This window comes from Sipha flava, unplaced genomic scaffold (genome assembly GCF_003268045.1).
Source record: "Sipha flava isolate LNK unplaced genomic scaffold, YSA_version1 101_pilon_pilon, whole genome shotgun sequence".
NCBI classification, from domain to species: Eukaryota; Metazoa; Arthropoda; class Insecta; order Hemiptera; family Aphididae; genus Sipha; species Sipha flava.
Genome location: NW_020271715.1, coordinates 2117249 through 2145020, shown reverse-complemented (window position 1 = coordinate 2145020; position 27772 = coordinate 2117249). Strand labels below are relative to the sequence as shown.

The window sequence follows — 27772 nt, the reverse complement described above, 5'->3', positions numbered from 1 at the left end:
TGCATGGGCATATCATATACCTAAACAACGTCTTGCTGCCCTCGTCAGCCTGACCAATTCGATATGCTAACTGGTCAGTGAACACTGTTAAAAACAAAAACCTACTTCATTAATCAAAATATATTAAGTAAACTTTTTACTATAGGATTTGTCTAACAGGTTTAGCGAATTCATGGGGGTAGCTAGGAATTTCCAAGTGAGGTGTTATGAAAAATCCAGCCTTAATTGAAAAATAAACCATGAATATAATTATGAAAAAATATACCATATTTGTCTACAATAATATTTATATTTTGAAAACTGATTTATAATGCTTGATTATTACATTCATCTTAATTGATGACGTGTAATACTTATTTCACGTATTGCATCTTTTATTGACATTAATATATCACGATGTATATTCATAACTGTCAAATCAGATGGATAATTTTTACCATTAGTAGGTAGATAGATACTTCGTAAATATGATTTCAAACATCGAAGTGTTTAAAAGGATGTTGAAACGAAAACGAAGTCGCTTGGTGCAGATATGACCGGCAAAGTATCTAATATAATTAAAAGTAATGGTTGTAATTTTGACTTGCACATGGGTCTCGAGTAGTTCAGTGACGGCACTGTTAGTAACAATCTATGATTCATCAATCTTTCATTAAAATCATTTATGAAAAAAATCAAACATGGTATGTGGTGGAAAATAATTTTCCAAAATTTGGGATTAATTACCAAAAATAGGACAAAAACAATAAACAGGTATGTTAAATCAGAATAATACTTTACTTACATTTTTATAAATTATTAATTTATTATTAGTTTCAATTTGAAAAAAATTTGAAACGTTCAAATTTAAATTAATCTTCGCTTCTACACTTATTAGAGTGCATCAAGAAAGGTGCAAAAAGAGCAGTTGCTACAGTTGGCAAAACATTGAAAGGCAACAAAAAAATCAATAATACCTATTGTTTTAATTGTAATAAAATAATATTTATTATTAATAATAATATTTTAAATATTATGTAGTTTTTACACTACCTAGTTAGAAACTCATAATATCAAAATTATTTAAATAAATACCTACCTGTACGGACCGGGAGCGTAAAGCATTGATACGCGCGCCCGGTTACCTAAATACTCCGTGCGCTGCACTCACACACCGACCGACCTTTGTAAAATGTGTGTATTTTGTAAATAGATCGGACAGCAGTGGTTGGGATCGCCGCGCGACTACTGTCCGACTATGTGTGTAAGTGGTGTGTGTAAGTGGTGTGTGTATGTGTGTATTCGTGTGGGTGTGTGCTTACAATTATCGAAAGATTAATAACTGGTAACTAAAATAGTGTAAAAAATATGGTAACTATATTGCTGTATTGTAAAATAATAATATAATAAATAAACAATAAATCACAGCAACATCAAGGTACAAAAAATATAGTATAATAATATCACGGCCCTTTTGGCCCAACAGGTAAAAATAATTATATAAGTGCTCGGCCTATATGGCCAAACAGAAGGAAGGTATAATATAAAAATAGTGTGTGGCCCTTATAGCCTAAAATAATAATTACATAGAACACAGATGTATAATAAATAAATAATAATAAATAATGGCCCTTATGGCACAATAATAATTAAATAATAAAATAAATATATAAAAACTTACGGTTTGTGGAGCGCAGACTGGCCAACTGCAGCTACCTAAAATTTATACCTTAAAATATAATATAAATAAAAAATACAATAATAATAATAGTGGCGATTAGCGCACACACAATAATGATATAATAAAATTCACAATATTCAGTGGCGATTCGCGCACACGTAAATGTGTATAAATAAAAAACTACCGGCGATTAGCGCACATAAAAATAATATAATAAAAATACAATAATAATAATACTGGCAATTCGTGCCTATAACAAATTTTGTAAAAAAGAAAAAATGTTCGCAAACGCGCAACGGACAATTCACGAACGACGTGCAGAGAGCGACAAAAATTGCGGCGGCCGTGTTAAATTACGTGCAACTGTGAGCCGGTGACAGCAGATAACGCGCCGGTAACTGATTAGCATATTATATAACTCACAACACAAAATATAATTAAAACAAAAATAAATACAAAAATAACGGCTATAATGTGCGCGAGTGTTTGTGTGTCGGTCGGCGGCGAGATATTTACGTACGCTCCAAACAGGTACCAAATTATAATATATTGGCGTCGACACTACCCAATATTGAAATTTTAATTAAAAATTAATTTGGTGTAAGAAAAATACTAACGGTAAAAAATTAAAATAACCGGTTGCCAATCTACATATTTCATACTTTAATGTTACTGAAAAAGGGGAAGTAAATTGATGTTTACTTCCATACTATACATTGTCCTTAAATATGGATTATGCTGTCAAGTGTCTACAGACCATCTATATTATTCAAGTACAAAGAAACACCATTGTTCAAATAGTGAAATATGTTTGGCTTTTCAAATTTTGATTAAAATATACAATAGTACTGACTAACATTTACATTTTAAAATTCTTGAATTTTGTTTTAATAAATTATAATGTATAGGTATATTATAATAATAGTATATACAGAGAAATACATTAGTATGATATGTGCATAATTTAATTTGTGATTTAATCTGCCATTTTTAGTTATAATATTCAAATAATACCCGTTAAAAGTCAAGTTTATTTTCAAATTTATAAAAAATTGAAATGTTAATAATTATTTAAAATTCATATGTACTATAATAATTATCTCAACAAATAATTATATTTATAAAGTATTTAAAAAACTATAAACATATAATTTATAAGAATAACTCATAATCATTTCACATAATTATTTTGTTGTTTTTTTCTAAACATTTTATGTATTTAAAGTATTTAAATAAATATAATAATTTTTCACAAATTAAACAATTAAAATTAATTTCATGAAAATCTATTTACTGGATTAACACTGAATACTTTATAAAAATTGTCAGTAATTTAATCTCATTCTTAGAAAAATTATTGAGAATTTCAAAATTTAGCTTTATTAAGTTTCAAGTAAAATACATTTCTGAACTGTAAAGCAGCTGAACAAAAATAATTGATAAGTCTTGAGTTACCGGTCAAAAATATATATACTTACCTATCAAATCAAATAAAAAAATAATCTGTGTCTACACAACTAGTATTATATTAATGACCAATATATATATATATATATATATATATATATATATATATATATATATTATTATACAGGTATAAATGTATATTTTATTGTAACTAACATCTATTACTTACTGTACTTTTTTAAAATTTTATTGGGTAGCGTTCATTTTTTGTAATTCAAATTGTTTCATGAGTTTTATATAAAGCTGCATATGCTTGAATTTCTAATTGAGTAAGTGCATCATATTCATCTGACTAAAATGTTTACATTTTTATCAAAACAGAATTAAATATATCTTCAATTGGTATTTATTATTTAGGTAGTGTTATAGGCCGGATCGGTTAAACTCGTTAGAGTCCGTCGACACTATGTAACGTTTATAAGTTCGCACTTCGAATAAAGTAAAGGATTAAAAAATGGTTAAGACTCGTGAACAAATTGCTATTATGAGTTCGTTTATTGACCGTTCATGTACTTGGTTACAATACGACTGGTTATACGGACGGCGAGAGGTGTCCGGTTAATCCAAAAATGCTTACTTGCATTACTCCCTACATAAAGGACTAATGCCTACGCGTACATGTTATGTATACATTCATAATAATAATAATAATTAATTAATACATTAATAATAATAATAATAATAATAATAATAATAATAATATATATACTAAATACTACTCGCTTACAACAGTAGATATAATAGGAAAATTAAGATTAAGAAATATTAAGAAATATAATGGAGCACATATTATAAAAATACACATATATCCGGCAGGTATAAAATTTAAAATCTATATTATTTGATTAATAAATGATAGAAATGTGAAGATTCTAATATAATTAACTCAACCAAAATAATAATGATAACTGAAAAATATTTTAAAACTCAATAAATTTGACATTAATCGTCCAATGTCAATCATTTTCTTTAGTACATATCCCTTTGACTAAACTATAGTTTTTAAAATCCAAATAAGTTAAAATTAGTTATTTTTTTTTTTTTAATAAACATTCCTTTAGTACTCGTATAGGGATAACAAAGATTTGATTATTATTATAAGACATTAGTAGAATCAAATATGTATATCTTAAGTGTATGATAAATTATAAAACATAGTATAAATAAATTATGATTAATTTATAATTAATTATAATATAATTATATATTATATATTATTATATTATAATTATACATTATATAAGTATAAATTAAGTATTAAAGTATGATTAATGAATTAAATTTAAATAATAAACGATTAGAATCTAACTTCACTGATTAAAAACTAACTAAACAGGGTTTTATTTTATAGAAGACAATATTTCTTACTATACATTTTTCGAAAAATTACTATTGGTATGAAATCAATTATTTATTTATTCATTTATATGCTGGAAAACGAAACGGGAATTGGGATTTTATTTACACTTTGGAGGTTGGCATTAGGTTTTTTTTTTTGTTCTTATCACGTTCGCTGTTATCAATTGTTATTAAAAATCGGGAGAACTGTACTCATCCCAATTTCTGATATTATCTCTTTTTTCTTATCACTCCGGGAGAACTGGGATATCACCCTATAATCACCAACTGTAAAGTAATATTCTGTTTTTAAATATTACAATGTACTACAACAAACAACTTCCAATATTAACCAATGCAATAGGTTTATTTTATTTTTTCTTGTTTACAACCTGAAAATATTATCAACTCGTTGAAAACTATGCATAATAAGATCTATACATTATAATAAAATATAGTAATATGCTTTAGCAGAATATGGAAAAACAATGTTCTACATACAAATACCAGATATAGATGTTTCCATACTAGATATAGAAGACTCTGCTTTAGCTCGACTGATACATTTTTCCACTTACACTACCTTAAGTGACAAACCGCCGTATGTTAAGTATCTGAAAAATTCTACACTCCTTGACTATGCTGGATTTCTGTGTCTTCGGTAAGTCACATAAATATTTGTTTATTTTCATTGTTAGTTATTATTATATAACACTAGAATCTTTAAACAGTAGAAACTGAAAACATTTATTCTTCATATTTTCATAAAAATCGGTTTTTAAATAGTTATTAGAATAAAAAAAAGGTTAGTTAAAATTATTTGTATTTTACATTTATGATGTAGGTTGTGTATTAGACTGTAAATTAGTGTGTAGGTTGCATATTGGACTGTAAATCAGGGTGTAGGTCACATATTGGATCGTTATCGATAAAAAAACTTGTTAACTTTTTTTATTTGAATTATATTTATTTTTACATAGCTTCAAATCAAAATAAAATAAAAGTAACTATTCAATTCAATATTGTGATATATCAAGAATTATATAAATATTGAATATTTATTACGATTTTGTTACCATATTGAAGTATCAATATTGTTGGCAAAAACTACATATTAATTGAAAAAGTAAATTTACTCTCTTCTGAGATAAATGCCTTAGTTAATTATTCCTTATATATAACATTAATTTAAAAATGATTTACTTTCATAAAAATATTTTTTCTTTTTCTTTTGTAAAGTTTGGTCTAATAAGTTTAGTTTTAAATATCCAAAAAATAAAGATGTATTAATGCTTTCAGAACACATGCAAGTTTAACTGATAATACTACACTGAAGGAAATGATCATAGAAGGAGAATGTCGATTAATCAAAGAACGTTTACATTTGTTAAAACCAAATTTCTTAAGAAAATACTTAACCAAAACAATAGAAGACATACAAGTTTTTAATTATAATGATGATAATATTAATGTCTTATTAAAAATATGTTCAGAGTATAAAGATAAGCAGCATTTACCTTGTGATGAGCATTGCAGTCTAGAGTTTATTGAAGGTTTGTCAATAAAATTTAATACCTATTAAAATATATACTTAGCCAGTGGTGTATCCAGAATTTTTTTTTGGGTGGGGTTATAGAAAATGTAACATTCAATTTTTTTTTGAATATTGTGTGTTTTTATTATAATCAATAGACAATATACATACATTAAACATTTTCGAGGGGGGTTATAACCCCCCAACCCCACCCATGGATAAGCCACTGTACCTAGCTAATGTGATTTTATATTTTTAGTGCCTTGGCAAAAATGTCCAACTTTAGTATCTGAACTAAAAGTACATCTTATTCAAGGTATTGCCATTGTGCCCTGCAATCAATGGAATAGTCTGTTAGTTGATTTGTTTCGATTAATATATATTCAATCATTACTTCACATCCATCGTTCTATGTCTTCCTTACCTAAAAAGAGTTTGCAAGTAGAATATCTTAGTGAACAAATAAATGAGTATTACAATTCAAAAATAGTCTCTTGGAAAAATACTAATGAAGTAATGAATTTGGAAGATCTTAATTCAAAAAAAAAGTGTTTGCCTCCTTGCATGTTGCTATCATTGAATTCATTGTTTAAAAATCATCGTCTTGCACATGATCCACGTTATCGGTTGACATTGTTTTTGAAAGAAATTGGTGTGCCTATGAATCAGACTTTATTGCTATTTAAGCAGGAATATTCCAAACTTGGTAGTTTAGAAAGTACATGTACACATACTTGGGAAAATCATAACCAACAAATAGAATACAACGTAAAACATACATATGGTATGATGGGGTCAAAAAAAATGTATCAAATGACTCCTTGTACAATAATGCAAGTATGTTTCATTAATTCTTTGTAAATTAGACAAATTTTAATAGATTAAAATTAATTTTTTTTTTTTTTAGAAACAAAATATTCAAGTATACTATGAAGGGGGTTGTCCATTTGTACACTGTAATGAAAGCAAACTGAAAAGTATCTTAAACGAATTTACACCCATCAGTGATGTAGAAATGAATATTATAAATGATTTGAAAGATAGTGATCAACCTATTCGAGCATGTCATTGGTATGCTAATAAGTTAAGTCAAACATTAAAACCTCTTTTTCATGATACACCAACTCAATATTTTTTTAATTTAAAAAATAATATATGTTAAATCTGTTCCTAAATGAAGGAATATATAAAAATATACAACTTTACTACAAAAACAAACCCTGTTTATTCCACAGTATTAAATAATATTATTAAAATAAAATATATTTACACAAAATTATTACAAATAAGATATTTGTGTTCACAATGTAAACTGTACATATATAATAATCACAAGTTTAATAGTACTTGTGCTGATACATTCCTAATTGAAAAAATATTATATAAAAAAAAACATGTTTATTCCATATTAATAAATAATAATGTTATAATAAAATACAATGTATTTACAGAAAATTATTTTACAAATAAGGTATTTGTATTCACAAAGTAAACTGTACAAATATAATAATTACAAGTTTAAGAGTACTCGTGCATAACTGAATTTGGAGGAGTCCATCGGTAAACATACTCACTTCTTGCATGATTACCATGGTGATTCTGTGATTTATTTTGAGAATTTCCATAAATCCCATAAAGATCATCTGCTGAATCTTTGGGTGGTTGTCTGTATGCTTCTGACCTATTAGTTTTTGGATATACTCCTGTAAATATATAGTTAAGTAAACAGTTAATATCATTAAATATACTTAGTACATGGTACAAGATATTTACCATTATGAATGCCACTTGCATTAACTGTTGATGCATTTCTGGAACTATATGTCGGCTCGTATTGCCTTTGTTGGTTCTGTTGGTTTTGTCTATCAGGTCTATCTATTCTATCAGTACACACTGTTGTAGTAGTCGCTGTTGTCATAGGGTATAATGATTGTGCTGGTAACAAGGGTCCTGGCCTCGGTAAATAATCACGAGGTGGTAAGTTATGAGTAGATTTAGAATGGTACAAAGACTGAGAGCGACTTAAATTTGCTCTGGTCAAAACTGGTGAACGAGTAAATAATGATCTACTCCCTTCATACAAAGGTTCTGGTAGATCTAAATCAGCTGATAATGTTGGCGGAGTAAGAGACCGTCGAATGATTTTATGCGGTACTTGTATCTGGCACATATTCTCATCGTCTGTTAAAAAATGTTAGAAATATTATTAGTTGATTTTTATTTCAATGTATAACTCATGAAATCTTACCATGCAAGTCATCTATTGTTGCTTTTCGTTTTTGAGGATTAAATATTAAATCATACACTATGGCAGCAATAATTCCTCCCACTCCAGGTCCAAACCAATAAACCTAATAATTTCAATATAAATACAATGTAATCAAAAAATATAAATAAGAAATAAAAAGTATTGTTCGACGAATAGACAATTGATAAAAATGAAAGGCACCTATCTAACCTGACAAATTTATCTATTTAATATGTTACATTATTTTTATAATGTAGGTAATAATTTAATAATCGGCCTATGCCAATATATCAATTAATCGTTTTTTATAATCGATAGTATCGATTAATCGGTATAAATAAGAAATAAATATATATCGATTAATCAGGTATATCGATACATTGATAACTAGGGAACGGATTTTAATTTAAATAAATATTTTTATGTAATAATGGCATCGGAAAGTTTTCGATATATGTATACGTTTCATTTAATTTCAAGTAATCTGATGCTAATTTTATTTTAAATATTTTTAAATATTTTAGAATAATTAAATTTTTTTACAAATAAATACATAAATTATGTAATATCGTAGAATTTCCGTGTATATTTTAATTATTTTATAAATAAATATACGTATTCTGTATTATTGAAGAATTTCCATTTTTATTTTAGTATTTTGCGATACGATTAGGTTTCTGTACTGTACACCTTTGACATCAAATGACAACGATTCGATATCTTATCTAGTTATCTAAGTAGTAGGTAGTAATTTCAGTATATGAGTATATGCGTTCACTTTTCGATCAGTATTCGTATGAGTGTTATTCGATCATGTCGTTATTTTTGTATTGTGTCCGTGTGTGTAGTTTGTATAATATAATATTGTTAGCTATTTAAATATGCCCAAAGTAGCTCGCACAAAAAGGTCAAAAGTTAGTATTTATTTGGAAGAATTTCCGAATGAAACTTTTAGGATTGATGGACAAGTTTTATACTGTCAGTCTTGTGATAAATCAGTATCTATTGACCAACGTGGTCAAGTTATTCAGCACATCAATACCAGTAAACATAGAGGCAATAAAGACAGAAAGCTTATATTTCAACAAAATTTTATTTCTACATCATCCGCATCTACCATTAGTAAGTCAGTTTTTAATAATGATTTGTGTCGTGCACTAATACGTTCAGACATTCCTCTTTTTAAATTGAAAAATGTTGCATTTAAAAATTTTATGGAAAAATATACTGGTCATAAAATTCCCGACGAGAGTACACTTAGAAAAAATTATGTTAGTGGGGTGTATGAAGAAACTATTTCGAAAATTCAAAGTGTCATTGGAGATGGCCCTATTTGGGTTGGAGTAGATAAAACAACAGATGCCGACGGTCGATGTATCGCAAATTTTATTGTAGGAAAATTGAGCACTGAACCATCTAAACCATTTTTATTGTGCTGTGAAGAATTAGATAAATGCAACCACAAAACTATAGGTATGTCAATTATTTAATAATGCAATGGGAGTTTTGTGGCCGAATGGTATAATACACAATAATGTACTTTTACTTTTAACGGACGCCGCGCCGTATATGTGTAAGGCGGGAAAAGTGTTGGACACATTTTATCCAAGAATAATACATTTAACTTGTCTAGTACATGGTTTTCATCGTATAGCTGAAACAATTAGATTTCAATTTTCAGAAGTTGATTCGTTGATTTCCAACGTAAAAAAAATATTTTTAAAAGCGCCAAGTCGTATAAAACATTTAAAGATTTGTACCAGGATTTAATTCTACCTCCCGAGCCTATTATAACTCGATGGGGTACGTGGTTATCAGCTGTATTATATTATTCAAATAACTTTGAAAAGATTAGAAACGTAGTCTTAAATTTAGATCCCGAAGCTGCAATGGCAATAAAAAAAACTGTTGAGCTCATAGACAGTAAAAATTTGCAAAACAATTTATTTCGACTAATTTTGGATTTTTGGTTGATACTATTTCAAAATTAGAAACTTCTAAAATGCCACTAACAGAGAGCTTAGAAATAGTTGATAATGCCATAAAGCAATTAGAACGGGTTCCTGGAGAAATTGGAGTTTTGACCAATTCAAAATTAAAAAATTTATTGGAAAAAAACACAGGTTTTAATACTGTAATGTCAATAAGAGACATACTATTAAACAAAACTCCAAATAACAATTATATAGAAATTGAATACACTCCAAAAGAAATAATGTGTATGAAATATGCACCTGTCACGTCCGTTGATGTGGAGAGGTCATTCAGCCGTTACAAAGCAATGTTAAGACCGAACCGCCGCCACTTTACATTTGAAAATTTCAAGCTATATGTTGTTTCTAACTGTTTCCCACATGAAGACTATGATGATTCAGAATAGATTTTTAATTTTTTTATATTTTTTAATTAATTATTTAATAATTTTATGTTATTTTCAATTTAAATATCTAAATATTATACATTTATAAATAAATATTTATTAAGTAATAAACAAATATATATTTAAATATTTTTAATTTTATACTAAATTAAAATCCGTTCCATACTGATAGCTATATTTCTTTAACAGACTACATCAGTGGTGGCCAAACTTTTTTTCCTCGGGCCATAAAAAACAACTTTTTATCGCGGGCCATAAAAAAATGCATTCTAAATTTTTTTTACGTAAATGCAAAATATTATAGTTATACAAATAAGTGCTGTAATATAGAAGACTTTCGCGGGCCAGATATTAAATGATGGCGGGCCGAAGTTGGCCCGCGGGCCGTAGTTTGGCCACCACTGGACTACACTACTACAGTAACAATAGTAACTTTTAGCGACGAAGTTATGCCCCACATGGCACACACATTCACTATGCATACACGTATTTCACCCTACCGTATGTTCAAATCCTACACCATCGATCCCCCCCCACGTTCAAGTACCCAATAGCCTAAGGTGCCGTGGGTTAAAAAAAATTATGGGTTATCCGATAGTATCGATTATTTCAATCCAATAATTAACTATTGTACATGGCGAATAAAATAATTTCGTAAAAACTAAGAATATACATTTTGTCTTTAAAATATATAGATTAATCGAAATAATCGATTTTTTTGACACTATCGACTATCGAGCCTAACGAATGACTATCGCGCAGGCCTAGTCCTACATTTCATCAGTCTCATAAATTCACTAACACGTACAATTTTAGCTCTAACGACCCTACTTATTAGTTAAATCATAACGATACAACTTACCCAATGATTGCCCCAATGGTTGATTACTAGTGCTGGTCCAAACGCGCAAGCTGGATTTATAAAAGGCATCTGCAAAAAGTTACTCGTAGGGTATTGATAATTGATCATCGGGGTTTTTCTTACCGCTACTAAGCCGCATGCGAAGTACACCGCTCCTATTGCTGTAGCTGAAGTTCCGGTCCATTTATGAAACGTGTTGTTGGTCACGTAATACGTGAACACGATGAAGAACATAAGCAACAGCCCCAGACTGAAACGTTGCCACGCGGTCGTGCTGCTGTTGGGTAGATCGTACAGGCTGGTGAAGTCGTTGCGAACAGAAACACTGAAAACCGAGATAATTTTTTACAAGCCTCACTTTATACAGGTCCTAAAATTAGTCTTATATTCAATTTCCGCCTAATGCATGTGTTATACGTGTCAAGTTGTATGTTACTTATCTTATCCTTATCATATGGTATTGTTTTCACAGTCATCGATACGTTCTTCCTTTTCTTTCAGACAAAGTTTTTGAATTATTCATGCTTTATAATAGGTACTTCTGATACATATCTACACACACCAAGGGGTCTATAATAATTTTGTTCCCCTTGTACTGATCCTTAACACACCCTTATTAACGTCATACGTGGGATTCGAAAGAAGCTTAGACTTGGATTGTGACGATTTTTTAATCACTGTCAACGGGAAAGGGTTTATATATAATGATAATTACCTATAGATTATCGCAGCGCCTCCTACAGCTCCACCACATTGTGCTGCTATGAACATTACAGCTCTTATTGGGCTTATTCTTCTGGTGATCAGCATGGCTGTAGTTAATGCAGGATTTATAAGTCCTCCTGAAAAATTAAAAACTATTTATTTATTTCAAATGTTGATGGAAAAATAACGAAAAAAATACGATACGAATATAAGTACCAGTTGTAAAAGCATATTTAGAAAACCTCAAAAACTGATTTCGGTTACTAAGTATTTATTATTAAATTAATTTCTAGTAATACCTACAGGCATAGTTTTAAGTAAAGGATAGTTTGGGAGCTCAACCCATCCCCCATTGCTAAAATCAAAGGTAGTAAATAAATAGGTTATACTAAAAATAATAATTAGCAAAATTTATCAAATATACCACATCTATACCCACTCTATAAATAATGTTTATCTACGTGTTGTGTATAAAGACAATTAAATATCATGATGTATATATTTAAATTGTATAAACCAATAACACAATACAAATTTTAATTATGATCCTCGATAAAAACAGTATGACTCGTTTCGACATTTTTTTGTTTTTGTTTTTTTATTTTAATATTGATTACCGTATACTTATTGACGATAAAGAATTTTGCAAATATCATCAATGTTACTGTTAAATGAATTTTTGTTAAATTAATATTAAATTTCTGGACACAATGAGGAAAGTATTAGTAATTTAAATTATTATTAATAGAAATAATTTAGAATCACTTGTAAATTACAAAACTCTACGTGTTTTATTACGTAGCATATATCAATTACACAATCTCCCACGATAATTTACTAATTAAAAGTAGTGAGTTAGGTGTATTATGGATTTAATATTACTTCTACCACTTTAATGCCGTAAATATTCGTAAGATACCTACTTAAGTATGATTTTGGAATCGTATAAAGGTTAACCACTTTGCAGTATTATTTATTTTTAATTATAATACCTATTATATATTATACATTTATAACAGTGGTTTTCAACCTTTTTCAAATTACAACTCTATTCTTATATTTTTATAATGTAGAAATATTTGTAAAATTAATAATGTTCAATTTTTTTCTTCGTTAAAATTGAATTCTTTTAACTATTACCTATTTATTTACTAGCTTGGATTCGGGAAATGGGATGTTAGTTAGACCCGTATGAAAGGGACTTCCTACGCCAATGAATAGTACTTACCTAAATTACAACTAGGTAGGAATTAATTAATATAAATGTTTGTTACTGAAATTATTCAAATATATGTATATGATACAAATGTAAATAAAACCAGATTAAATTATAACCGTTCAGCATCAATTATTCCTTATAATTAATGAAATCACGTATATGTACAACTTGATCTATCGTCAAGTAAGATTACTCTATACGATGTATTGCATTAGATTATTTATTTGAAAACAAGTCAATATCGGTATCGTATTATCATTAATAATCAGACGAAATTACGAGCTGAGACTTTGTTCATGTGTCCTCCAAAAGCGCCTGTACGCAGTGTATACAAGCGTACCCCGTGAGTACGCCTAAGGTTATATTAAGTAAAAACGATATCGTCCATTATTTTTTAGGACTTCCAAAATACCATTCACGACTCCCAAATTAAAACGTATACCATCTACAAATTATTGATCTATTAAGAATATTTCGAACAATTTACTTGCAAATATTAAAATCCTGATATTTCGAATGATAAAATACATTATTAATACAAAGTAAGTGGTTACTTTTGCTGATATTTTGCAATATTATTTAACGTATTTCGATTTGTAACAACCTACTATGCAACATAGTATTTAAAGTTCCAGTCTAAAATTATTAATATGATTGAATACCTCACTAGACGTTTTTATACGTCATTTATTTTATGTGTATGTCTCCTAATTTCGGTTTTCAAGTGAACTTTATCAATTTAAAGAATTTCTTTCTAATTTTAGTATCCCTTACACTTCTATTAATTTAATCATTAGTTCAATTTAAAATAGATATCGAAAAGTCAAAAAGTATAGTCTTTGCTTTTGAGGATAGTACACCAACAGCAGTTTTCACAATTCGTCGCCATTGAGAATTTTTTAATTTTTAATTGAACATAAACAACTTGGGCAACAACGGCTATTAATTAAAACTGTTTACCACACATTACATTTTATTTACATTTACATGATATTTATTGTCAACTAAATAATCTAAACATAAATGCTGAACAATATTATGGTGAATTTTTTTTTTTATAAAACATTGATCATAATTCATAACATCGTTTATCCCTGATTATTTTGACCACATCAAGCAAAATTCAAATTACTGGAAATATTTTAAAATGGGTTATTAATAATAATTAAAATACCTTTTTTATTTTTAATAACGAAAATATTGTTTTAAATGCATAAGAAAAGTTATTCTATCAATATAATTTTAAATTGATACTTTGAAATAATGAATTTTCTATCATTATTTCCCAATTTATAATGTATAACGAATGTGCTCGAACGAGTTTTTTCTGTGCCATATTTACAAGAGACAAAAACTAACCTATAGGTTCGACGAATCTTAAAAAAAAACGAAATAATGACGAACAGATGTTGCGTATCAAATTCCAAACATTATGCTTTACACATTAATGTATTTATTTTTTTTGGTTTTAACTACTAATTCATATAAACTACATATATTAATTGCTATTCATAATTTATTCGGTTATGAATTCAGTTTAGAAAAATATAACGTGAGTACGATGTTTTATCGATAACTGAACGGAAATAATAATTTTTTTTATAAAAATATAGAACCAACGATAAAAAAAATAGTTAATGAACAACTCATCCCTGCAGTGGTAACGTGAATATAGGTATATATGAACATTTGATATAAACACATATCAACACATACTATATAAAATTATTGTTTTTTGTAAAAGAAAACAGTCAAAACCATCATCATTGATCAATATTAATAATGCTAAATTTAATCAGATTGCGTATTTTACTTTCGTAGTAATAGCAAAACAACAAAAACGCAATACGTTTCGGTGCAACTGCCAAAATCACGGCTAGAAATTCTTTTGAGTATATATTTTTGGCGTCTATAAAATTATAATTTCTTTTGACAGTTGAGCTGGCAATTTTTTTTTCACTCTACTCGGTTCGCCTTCACAGTTATTTTGTTTGCGAAAACGATTTATAATGGCCGCGCGACAACAGAATTTAATATATGTAAATAATGTAATGTATATAATATTATATTATAATATACTTATAATATTGTAATATGTACCTAAATTTTATAAAACTAAACTTTTTTATTTTTCTTAATCGCAGACAACTGTTAAAATTATATATAATACATACACCGGTAACTGTTAATTTGCACTAAAATTAACCCAAAATATATAGAACATAACGCGTAATTTTCTCTGAAATTTTTTTAAATAAGCTTATAATTTATACCATCAAAGGTAATGAAAAATATGAATTTTAATTTGCACCAAAATCCAAATCGATTATGGTTTTGGTAATAGAGAATAATAATTTAGATACGATTATTGATAAAGAAGATGCTAAAAACGCAGAATATTCCATTTTAGATTCTGATCGATTATTTTACTAACCTATTCATACCATTATAGTATTCTACAGTACGTTGATATTGTGTCTTCAGAGCGTTATGACATTAGCATATCCAATACTATAATAATTAATAATAAAATAAATGCATTAAATTAGCTCAAATTACCTATATCGTGTTACAAACAAATAAGTTACTATACAGCATAACACGTTCATTATTAATCCAAGTTTTGTTTACCTTAACCACACCAATAATGGTACCGACGAAATAATCGAATATATATATATATATATATATATGTGTAAATATAACCAGTTTGATCTTAAGGAATCGTAATCTGGGGTCCTGCCAATCCCTCAAACATCAGGCCAATTCAGACATTCCGATCAATTACATTGAGGCTACCAACCAAAGCTCTGTAATGCATTTCTTACCTTTCTCTACGCAAGGACTTAAAAATAAATACTACCACCGAACTGTAACGAAATCAAATTAACCAGTTTATCGAGTTAAACTAAAATTTAAGTACACATAGCAATACTCTAATATGTCATATGGCCACTCACATAATATGTTTACCTTAGAAAATCAGCCATGAAGATTAAAACGAAAATGGTGTGGAGATCTATTAAATTAGCAAAAAAGATGTTACCAATGGGTTTTTTGATCAATACGTCACTCATTTTATTTTAATCATATTGTAAATATAAAATTTACTTATTGTAATAATTGTATATAAATTAAGTTGTAATAATAAGAAAACAAATAAAAAATATTGACGCATCATTCACAAGAATTATTTTTGATCGACTGTGGTGGTACAAATCACATACCATTATTTCAGTACAAACTCCTCCTCACTCTATTCGTATACAATGTATACTATACATGATTAAAACTTGAATAGGACTATTTATAATATTATATTGTGGCAATGCACACGCGCATCTCGAATTGATATAATTTTTTGGACAACTATTTGATTTGTATTTATAAGTGGTATTCGTGCGCGACACTAAGTTATTCGCCAGGCCCGCGCGAACACGTTGAGGGTCGAGACCTTTTTTTTTTTTTATACGTATACATAATACATATTATACTTTCTAACAGATGCTCGTAACTATCCGCATAATAAAAATATATAATACACTCACACACGTGTATATATGATACGTTTTATATTATTATATGTACACCGCACACGTCCGACATAATCATTATCTCATTGTCGCGGTTCTTCTCTCCCCGCGGTCGATTCACTTTCAGCCCTTATATTTTATCGGCCCACTCAAGTGCCAATTGTCAACCGATACAGTTTTTTATCGCCGCTACCGAGATCGAAGAGGGCAATTCTTTTTTATTTTTATTTTTTTTTTTTTTATCGAGAGCACCGAACCGAGTCCGCGGCTAACATGTGCACCCGTGTGCGATAATAACGCGTCGTATTGTTCCACCCTTCGCCGGGCAATTAAACTCTGTGGCGGAGGGCCGACGTGGCTTTCGGCGGTGGTTCATTGACACTCTGCGATAACGCCGCGTTACTCGTAAACGATCTGATTCCTGTGAAAATAAAAAATCAATGTACCGCACGGTGGTCTTCTATGTACAACACATAAGTGTATTACCGTGTATCATCTTCCCCTCTACCGAAACATTAAGAAAAATTTTAGAAAAGAAAATTGAATTTTATCTACAACTTAGAATGGGTGCACCATTAAGGAGTTCCTGAAGTTACAAGGCAGATTTTGAATACTTAAAAACAGGAAACGGAACTGAATACGAAAAGAACCCATTCTGGAACCGGAATCTTGGCCAAATTATGGAACCTTTAAATCAAATTTAAAAGAACTCAAACCAAAACTGGAAACACAATAAAAAAAGATTTCTTTCCAAAACTATAACAAAAATGACTATTTCTTATATATTATATATATTCTTATATCTATATATTACTTATGCATTAATTTAGTAGGTATTTAAATATAATATATTTTATTTTACTATTATTATTTTAACACATAACAACATTTTTTTAAAATTATGTTATAATTAATATAATAATACTATAACAATTTTATGGTTTTGTGGTGCATATGATTACCTACATAATTTTTTATTTATATTTTAACTGTAGTAATATTTTTGGAATTTGTCTTAAAAGATAAAATCAAAAGTGAAATATATATTAAGAAATGTATAGGTTTGTGATGAAAACCAAATAAAAGCATTAAAATTTTTACAAAAATTTAAATTAATACCATAATTCTCACAGATACCTACAATTTATTTCATAATTATAATAAATATGTACTATTTTGATGAAGTTAAGATTTTTTTAATAGAAAAGCGTAATATTTCATGTTAAAATGCATGTTATATAATTTTTTCCGTGTTAAAAAAAAAAAAAAGCTGAAACTAGTTAAAACCTTTTTTAACCGGAACCGAAACCGAAATTTTGTATTTTTAAATACCGGAACTCAAACCAGTTAGTTTTATATTTTAAAAAACTAGAACCAAAACCGAAACCCCTGAAATCGTAAAGGTTCCAGTCACTGCTTAGAAATCTCAATGCCACAAAATAATGTTGTTCGCGTAAAATATGTAACTATACTACGGTTTACGTTATTAAATTTCGGGAAATATTATAAAATAATTGTATTTCGATTGTTATTACAGGTAATAATTGTCACAATACTGTGCAAGAAGATATTTTCGTGTTTTTTTTATCTTCCAATGCATGTCGGTTTCACGAGTATGTCTAGATTTTTGGTCTTCGTTCACGGTAACAGTGATAATATGGCGGTGCAGGTGAAATGGCCCCTCCGACAAAACGAAAAAACTATTAAAAACATCGTGCCATTACTCACCCCACCGGCATTTTTGTACCGTAACATCAATTTCGTAGGGTGGTGCTGCAATACACGTACACCAGGTGCATTCGTACCTCCTCCATCACCACAACCACTACCACCACCGTCGTCGTAACGACCTCAACCGTCGTCCAAATATGTCGAATTACTTGAAATTCGTCGCAAACATCCACATTAATAACATATTTATGGTATCGGATAATAATTAATAAATTATTTTTATATTTACAGCATATTTAACGAACTTACTGATAACTTAAAAAAACTTATGGCATAGAAATTTAATTGAAAGTAAATAGAATTTTTTCAATCACCAATTTATTTTAACTGTTCGAAATGTATGCAAATAATAAAATATAATTATAATCGAAAATATTAAAATAATAATATGATACATTTAAATCTTATGTTAATAATATTAATAATTATATTTAAGGGTAGGGTTGTGGTTTCTAAAGTGCGCCGTGGTATCTTCACAGAAGTACTGCACCGATCATCATTATTTGGTTATCCATTATCATTTTTCTGGTTTTGTTTATTTGTGTTCCCAAAAAAGTCACCAGTTTTTTTAAGGGAACCATGAAATAACTTCAGTTTTGAAAGGCCGCCACGAGTTGAAAAAATTTGGAAACCACTGATATAAGATAAATTATGTGTCCCCACATTATAGCTACTTATATTTTTTTTACATTTACCAATTTTTACTTAAATACTATTAATAAAAATAGTTTAACAATTATTGAAGAATAATAAAATTAAATAAACTCGTTGAATAAAAACGTTTATTTATGAAAATGTCATGGTCATTGGTACGCATACGGGGGTGTCAAGGGGTGTTTAGCACCTCAAAGTTCTAAATTGGCATCCCTAGATTATTTTGAGGTAGAAATATTGTTTAACGTTGATTATTTTATGTTTATGAGAATGAGTTTATTCCAGTTTACATTGGATGTAATAATGCGCTAATGCTATGGACGTACAATGTACATACGATATACGTTATATATGTATGTATGCAGTAGGAGCACTGGATATTTGTGTTTGTCAAGTTACCTTTTTGAAACGCATGTGATATTCTGATGACCAGGGTTCGGATTTTATAGCATTGAAAAGTACTGAAATATGCACTGTAATATGACCAAAAATATCTTAAATAAATAGAATAAAATATAAATAAATATCTAAGGAAATCCAAAAATAAAAAATAAAAAAATAAATTTAAATAAAAATTTAATTAAATTTATTATCCTTTACTGACAGTTCGATATAATATCTATAGTATTATCTTATGAATTAATACATTAGTAAATAATCATACAGTGATGTTTATAGTTTTCGATCGTAATTATCAGACGACGTACGTATTTTACGACGAATATATTTTTATTTGTGAGTCCTGCACGTTGTTGTTTTGTTTTATTTTTCTTTTGTTGTTATCTCAGTAATACCAATGAATGCGTAGCAATAGTTTTATTCCATGAAAAGATGACGAAACCCATTCATACATGTGGGAAACACATTTGAATACATCACTTCACATCAATTGATAAAAAACAAAAAAAACTAGTTCTGTTCACTAGGGTAGATGTACATATACACGTGTACGTATATTATTATAGTTCTTAGTCGTCTCCAAGCGGAATTCTTTCAAAACAAACAAACCAAAACTGTCATTGAAAGAAAGGGACTTTATTACACGTATAGAATTCTGGCTGAGATCCAAGACGGTGAGCCAGCCCGTTATTCGCAACACGGACAAATCGTTTGCGCACGTGTTTTTCATAATATAATTCGAATTAATGATTACAAAATAAATGTTTTTCATAATTATAATTATTGACTAATGCAATGTCATTGGTTCTTCCTATTCGAATGTGTTTACGCCTTATATGTTTACACATTATCTGGATATATTAATACAATTTTGTTTATGACGGTCAAAAAATAAATATAATATCGTAACAAGTTAGACATTACGAGTCAGCCAAAATGTTTTTATTAGAGTCTACAATGAAATATCATTGAAATCAAAATATTAACATGACAAAAACACAAGTTTTGTAGAAGAGCAAAAACATACTGAACACGTAAATACGAAAATACTTAGTGCGTGCACAATAATTGTAATACTTTGCAATTCGTCTTTTTTAAACCGTTTTTCCCCTATAAAATTGCTTCGTGCTCGAAATTTTAAAACGACTGCAGTGCTAAGGGCATTACATTTCGTCTTCGGGGCGGCGAAGAGCACGCGAATTAAGAAAAAACGGAGGTTTGATAGAGGATAGATAAATGAGCGAGACGTGCGATACGAAAAAATCGTGTGTAATTAAACAGAAGTGAAGATATTTCACTTCCAAGAGAAACATATGTATGCGTATCGCTCAAGCACACATGCATACAAAAAGGATGATCACGATACGGGCTTCATCTATATGTTTTCTTTTTCCAGTTACGTACATCGCTTCGCATGGTATACTGTATTATACTCATATTTAAAATAACCTTTTGGTTCGCTTATTCGTAGGCTGCGAATACAATATGAAACGTACGTGTGATATAGAAACGCGAAGATAAAAATAATAAATAAAAGTTACAATTTGGCGCGGTGTTCTACTACTATTATTATGGTAATCGTCGTTAACCGAGTTAAAAATGGGAAAGATCGTATTAGGTATCGCACGATTCACCCTACTGATGTTTATACATCAGCCGTTAGTTGGTTTTGCATACCGTTTTGTATGAAAACGTTTTAGATTAAGAGAGTTGCACACTCATACACAAATATTTCGGGAAGCGTTTTATGGTTTTTAAGGACTATGATAACAGCAATTGTTAACAAATGATGGATAATTTTATTTCTAATATATTTTATATGGTTGAAAACTATTGAATGTGATGTGCGGGTATAAAAATATAAATATACATTTCCTTACATTTTAAAGAGTTTTAAATCCTAAATCCCCTTACCCTATGTGTTTACGCGCCTGAGCTATGATTTTAATTCTACTCCACGGAAATAAGGCGTTATCACGTTCGGACGAAAATGTTATTGAAATATAGTATTCCATCGCGGCCGAGACAAAGAAAATAATAATTTTATGTTCACAATATTATATTAATGAATGAGTAGTATTCCGTCCTTCCGTGCACTACAGCAAAGGGTGATTTGATAAATGTGTCGAATTTTACGGTTTGGACACCACCGGGAACACCGTGTTTTTCGTTAACACAAAAGGCGACAGCGCATTCAAAGAGGGTGACAAACACAGGCAGCCCATAAAACAGTATATATCATAGATGACACGTACAACGCATGTAAATCAGTTTATCAATATAATAATTATTACAGAAACCACGCGTGCAGTATATAATATATATTATTACACTTTGCAAAATTGATTTAATGACTGTGTAAATTTAAATCTATAAACTCACATACAGCCACTGGAAATAGCTGGAGGGTTTAAGAATATATTATATAGAAGCGTACGTCTTTATTAGAGCATTTTTTACAAACACACGTTTTTCCGTAGACGAGATAACCAACATACGGTTTAACATTTTTCAGACGATGGTTCAAGAATAGAAAACCCAACCCCCAACTAACGCAAATTGTGCGTTCATCAATACACTGTTTATGAAAATTATATGTAATTATTCTAAACACCTGCCTGACTATTTACATTTTTTTTACAGTAAATATTTGATTATCGAGTCATCTTTAACCATAAACATAAATTGTTATGCTTATGGTTAAAGATTATTATCATTGAATAATAATAGTTTTCAGTTGTCCCATAATTATTGTTCTCAGAAGAAAAACAAAAAATCACCCCGTATATCCTAGTCGCATTTTTTGTCAACTATCGTTAAACACGTGTGAGTATCATAAGAGAAGACTATTATAGTCGAAAATATTAAATTATTTTTCACTCTAATTATCTTACGTCCACGACGACGCAGTGACAGCGCTGCTTATATGATAAAGTTGTAATCGTGTTTAAATCTGCACATGATTGCTATTATTTTATTTACGTTGACGTATAGGTACCACGTGTTGCGTAACCGTGATACCAGAAGAATGCGCCGAATAGGCATTTGCCATTCGCCCGCGTGCGCTCGTCACAAAACAAAATGTGCAGGGCTTGTCGTCTACTGATGTGACGACGTCTTCCAGTGTTTTCACTATATGATATTTTACGGAGGACATTTATTTATTTATTTTTTTTTTTGTTGCTGATAGACAATACATAATAATTTGTAGTTGGTTAAAAATTATCCGTATTTTTCTTGTTCATAATTCGTTACTCGAATCCAAAGTAATATACACTTATATTAAACACCGAAAAATATTGTGAATTATATTTGTAAATGTGACGGTCCATGCCCATATACGATTCAATCCTCACGCCTGGCGTGTATGCCGTTGCACGCTTTTAACCCAACTACGTGTTCGGCTATACAAGTCTCTTCCTCTCTCTATGAGAATTTTTATTTTCAAAGTTTTCACGACAGCTATGTCAAAATTATGATTGACTCGATATCACTTTTTGTTTAGGTAACCCATGCAAGCCAAATAAGTTTTTAACCATTTGATACTGATTTGTTATGAATCAACCGTTTAATTAGATTCAGCATATCTTATTGTGAAAAAGGGACACAAAATCGTGTTTTATGTATGTGATGGTGGTCAGTGGCGTATTTAGGAATTTTGCTAGGGGGGGGGGGATGAAATATATAATAATACATCCTAACACCCATAAATTCGTACATAATATACATTTTTAAAATCCCCTAACTTGTTACCTATTGAGGTTAGTGTGGATCAAGGCAAAATAAGAATTAATCTTTATAATTACCTCATCATTTTCCAAACAAATTTTTTTATTTGTACTAAAATAAGAAAATAAAGTTTTTTTTTGTTTTTGAGTATTACTCATATTGTCTTAAAACTTCACGGTTACAACTTACAAGACGCAAAAAATAAAGTCGAACAATAGTCAATTCGGCAGTAAGTCAGTACTCCGAATGGCGCGGCGTCGCTATCCGTCAACGTCCAACGACCGTACATATCTACTTTTAACGAATCACGATATCATACGATAAAATATATATATATATATATAGCTATACATTAACCATAAATCTACTAGTAACAAATTTTCTAAAAATAAACCCGCCCGGCCGCCCTATGGTTAATCCACGGTCTTCATGGTCATTTTGTTTTGTTTACCGATTGCTTATCGGGTTTATTATAAACACTCTTGCATGAAAAATAATTCGCAGAAACGTACAAAATACAGTACACCATAATATAGGTATAGTTTTTGTTGCCTGATAGTCGTACATGCCGCCAACGATAAACGATTAGTGGCGATTAGTATATCAGACTATCAGAGCGGTACAATTACCACGACTAGAACATTTAGAAAACAGAAAACATACATGCTTGAAAGTAATATCATATTAAGAATATTAGAGAAAATGAGACAACTTATAGCTACCTAGGAAAAAAAAAGGTCAAGGGGGGATCTATCCCCCATATCCCCCCCCCGTAAACACGCCACTGATGGTGGTGCCAAAACCGAAAAAATATTTTTTTTTCTTTGACATAAACTCACCATCATAATAAAACATTTGAATGTTTATAATTCCAGTAAAACACGATATCGATATAGTTGCATACGGTCTAATCATGCACATAGATGTGAGATTAAGATTAAAAAATCTCCTACACATGTGAAAATGATATTATAAGAGTATATTTGAGTACGTGATTTGAGGAGGAAGAAAAAAGAAAGATGAATGAGGGAGATGGCTGGATGTGTAACTTAATATATATATATATATATATGTAATTATAGCCATATGGGTACCTCACCACTAATACCGAGCCACAAATATTTAGATACACGAACAATATTATACCTATACAATTCGTAACAGTCATTCTCCACTCTTTCCCGAAAAGAATTCATTTATTATGCTTTAAAAATTGGCACCTTAAGGTTGATGGCCAGTTTAGACCTTGCGTGTCTGTAAGGATAATGATTACTTGCATTTCCACCAGTCGACCCTGCGTCGCCAATGGTTATATAAAAGTCACAAATTATTTTTGTAGATGTATAAATATATTTTATTTCCATACACTGATTTCACTAGTGATGGGTCGACCCTGATTTTTAAAATCAATATCGAACTTTGAAATACTTTTCCGAACCCAAACCTAACCGAAACTTTATATATTTTACTGAACCGAATATAATTGAGAAAAATGTCAAATATTTTTGCAATAAAGTGCAGGTTAAACTAATTTTTCATCAAATGTTTATGACAGTGCAATAGTATGATATAAAAATTCACAATACGTAGAAATATAGAATGTAACCATGTCTTATATTAACAAAACAGTCGCGAAAGCGGAATAATTCTATAGGTTTTCTCAAAATAAATGTTTCCTGTTATAATAAATATAACAAAAATAAAAATTACTATTGGTACGTAGTGCTCAATACTTATTCATTACAATACTAAAATTTTTACCAATTTCAAAAATAACTTTTGAAGAATTATACGTTTTTTTTTTCAAATTCATTATTTGGTCTTCAAAATGTTATGGCCAGTAAGTTTGGTTCGACAAAAAAGTTTGATCTTCGAACAATATCAGATGCTTGATAATTCGGGTCGAACTTTTTTCTTACAGTTCGAATTTTGAATCTGTAGTTAATCTATTTTTCAATAAATCATATTTTAACCAACAATTAACGATCTCTACAATCACGCTAGATCAATCGACCCTGCCTCTTTCCCGACGGCTTTTTGAATTTTTGCGATACGTTATATGCACAATATAAGTTACCTGATACGTTTTGTAAGCATAGCGTCAGGGCGAGCATGGTGAAGCCAGAGGCTGCGGCCGTGCCGAGGACGGGTGAGGCGTCGGACGTGGCCGCGCCGCAGACGACGGCCACGTACAAGAACGTGGCCAGACACTCGGCCATGACGGACCGCCACAGCTGCAGCGTACGAAGTTCGGCCTGCATGGGCATCAGTTTGGGCCTGGCGTCGGCCCGCCACCGCCGGCCGCCCGAGCTCGCGGGCCACCTGTTCCGTTCCAAGCGCTCGATGGCCTCCAGCATCATGTTCAAGTGATGGTCCAGATCGGCACCGTCATCCTTGCGTTTCATCGCGCCGCGGTCTGGCTATCTGGGGCCGGTAGGCGAATTACAGTGCTGCTGGACGTGCGACGGGAAAACGGTCTGCAGTCGGAACAGCGGTACAACGCACACGCACACCGTGCAAACGTATGATGTGCCGTGCGAGCGCCACACAGCGGACGATTGAACCGACTGCAGTAGCACGGCGGCGACGGCGGCGTCGGTGGCAGGTGGTCGCGTCGAACGTGCCGGCCCGAAAAATAAGCAGAAGGTTGGAGGTGGCGGCGGGCGGTTCCGAGGGGCAGGAGAGGAAGAGCTCGACAATGGGTCGCGTTCACCCTGCACGCATTACAATATCATTATTTCGGTTTTTTTTTTTTTTTTTCTGTCCAAGGTGGTACGGGGGAGTGCGCCTCTGCCCTGGGTTCTTTCTGCAACGCACGAGTTATTATGACGACCGAGCCGCGAGCACCTTGCCGCCGCGTTCGCAACATTCAACAGATGAACCAGTTTAGTGAATTTTCGTTGTTATTATTTAAACATCAACGCACCTCCCCCCCTCCCCGGAAGCATATTCGACAACTAGTATCACGTATGAGTTGTACCTTTTCCGAAATTAACACGGTAATCGTTAATTAATAAACCAAGTTATGTGCTCACGAACTGTGCACGCGCCGCCATTAACGTGAATAATCGTACTACGGGTACGCGTGTCCGCATAATAATTCTGTACGATTCCATCTGTACATCCTGAGGCGGAGACGAGTATAGTAGATCTAACCGCCGCTCATCTATATTATCCGGACCGGGAACAGCAAACGTTCAGAAGTTATCGGTATTAACACTCGTCGGTCGCGAACTAGTAGCGATCGACCGATCGACCTTTGAGAAAGCAAATGTAATTATCTACGAAGACTCAAAATTTTCAAATAGTAATTCGTTTTTCTGTTTAGATTGAACACTAGTTTCGGTAGAGCTACGAAACCACAATTGTTCGTCGGACGAGACGTGTACGAAGTACATTCCGTGAATATCGTGTACGCACGCCAAGTAGTATAACTCGTAACAAGTATTGTTTACACATCACTTGTTCGGACAATAAAATAATATGTGTATATGGTTTGTGGGATTTCAGAAGGGTTTCGGTGGTGATACTGGCACACACGATTATTGGTAGTAAAAACCGAGTGTAATTATTCGGATTTAGCAGAAATCGATTTACGTTTTGTCAAAAATGCGGGGAACACGAAACAGAAAAAAAAAAAACCCCGTGCAAACCACTACTCGTATGTTGTGATTTTTACGCGGTAATGGAAATAATAGTAACGGCCAGCAATGGTTGTTGCGCGCGCAAGACGACGGTCTAATGATATATTACACGGTAGGAGAGACGCGCACCGTCGGACCGACACAACAGCCGTCGCCGATGCCGTCTTGTGACGCGCGGCGGCAGCTGAAACGGCGCGAGCATAATTTCGTGGCAAATCCAGTTGTTCGTGTTTACAGCGGGCGCGCAACGATCGGGGGGGGGGGGGGGGCGCCGGAGGGGGAGAGACAAATAATAATAATAACGGAGTGCATAAAGGAACGCGAGACACACGCGTTCACGCGCACACATGTTGTACCGCCGAAACACACTCTTTCGCCCCCGTTTTGTGCTGTACAAAAATCCGGGATCTTCTCTCTTCCCTTCTCCGGGTCCTCTTTCTTTGTTTCGCGCGCGTCTGTGTACCCTTTGTCCGACGACGAAAATCTTTTCGAACCGATCGATGTTCCGCGTACGCGCTCTCAATGAATAGTCGACGGGCCAACACGGTATCCGATAATGTATAGTTATTGCTGCTGCTGCTGCATACTTCGCGTTCGCAAACAGCTGATATTTTTAATAATAATATACGTGTTTATATATATATGTAAGTATGAAGGTACAACTGTAAG

The 27772-nt window shown here is 31.1% G+C and overlaps 2 protein-coding genes across 3 annotated transcripts; one reads left to right on the top strand and one right to left on the bottom strand.

Moving 5' to 3' along the window:
* The first annotated feature begins 4721 nt into the window (after positions 1 to 4721).
* LOC112680363 (DNA primase large subunit-like) lies at positions 4722 to 7295 on the top strand. The gene is made up of 4 exons (XM_025550444.1): positions 4722 to 5126; positions 5765 to 6018; positions 6259 to 6836; positions 6907 to 7295. The coding sequence occupies exons 1-4, from the start codon at positions 4954 to 4956 to the stop codon at positions 7159 to 7161; spliced, it is 1260 nt and encodes a 419-aa protein (XP_025406229.1). The 5' UTR covers positions 4722 to 4953; the 3' UTR covers positions 7162 to 7295.
* Positions 7296 to 7416: 121 nt separating this feature from the next.
* On the bottom strand, positions 7417 to 26168 carry LOC112680351 (neurogenic protein big brain). Of its 2 annotated transcripts, XM_025550431.1 has the most exons (7): positions 25537 to 26158; positions 12205 to 12331; positions 11613 to 11814; positions 11490 to 11558; positions 8248 to 8350; positions 7773 to 8180; positions 7417 to 7702 (listed from the first exon to the last, which is right to left on the bottom strand). In XM_025550431.1, the coding sequence occupies exons 1-7, from the start codon at positions 25862 to 25864 to the stop codon at positions 7518 to 7520; spliced, it is 1422 nt and encodes a 473-aa protein (XP_025406216.1). In that variant the 5' UTR covers positions 25865 to 26158; the 3' UTR covers positions 7417 to 7517. The 2 variants fall into 2 exon arrangements, with proteins under 2 accessions (XP_025406216.1, XP_025406207.1); XM_025550422.1 differs by having other exon boundaries at positions 11490 to 11814; positions 25537 to 26168.
* Positions 26169 to 27772: the final 1604 nt, after the last annotated feature.

Coding starts and splice junctions, on each gene's coding strand:
- LOC112680363 (XM_025550444.1), top strand. CDS start 4,954: ATGTTCTACATACAAATACCAGATATAGATGTTTCCATACTAGATATA. Junction 6,019..6,258: donor CAGTCTAGAGTTTATTGAAG/GTTTGTCAATAA, acceptor TTATATTTTTAG/TGCCTTGGCAAAAATGTCCA. Junction 6,837..6,906: donor CTCCTTGTACAATAATGCAA/GTATGTTTCATT, acceptor TTTTTTTTTTAG/AAACAAAATATTCAAGTATA.
- LOC112680351 (XM_025550422.1), bottom strand. CDS start 25,864: ATGAAACGCAAGGATGACGGTGCCGATCTGGACCATCACTTGAACATG. Junction 12,332..25,536: donor ATGCTTACAAAACGTATCAG/GTAACTTATATT, acceptor TTAATTTTTCAG/GAGGACTTATAAATCCTGCA. Junction 11,815..12,204: donor GGCGCTGCGATAATCTATAG/GTAATTATCATT, acceptor CTCGGTTTTCAG/TGTTTCTGTTCGCAACGACT.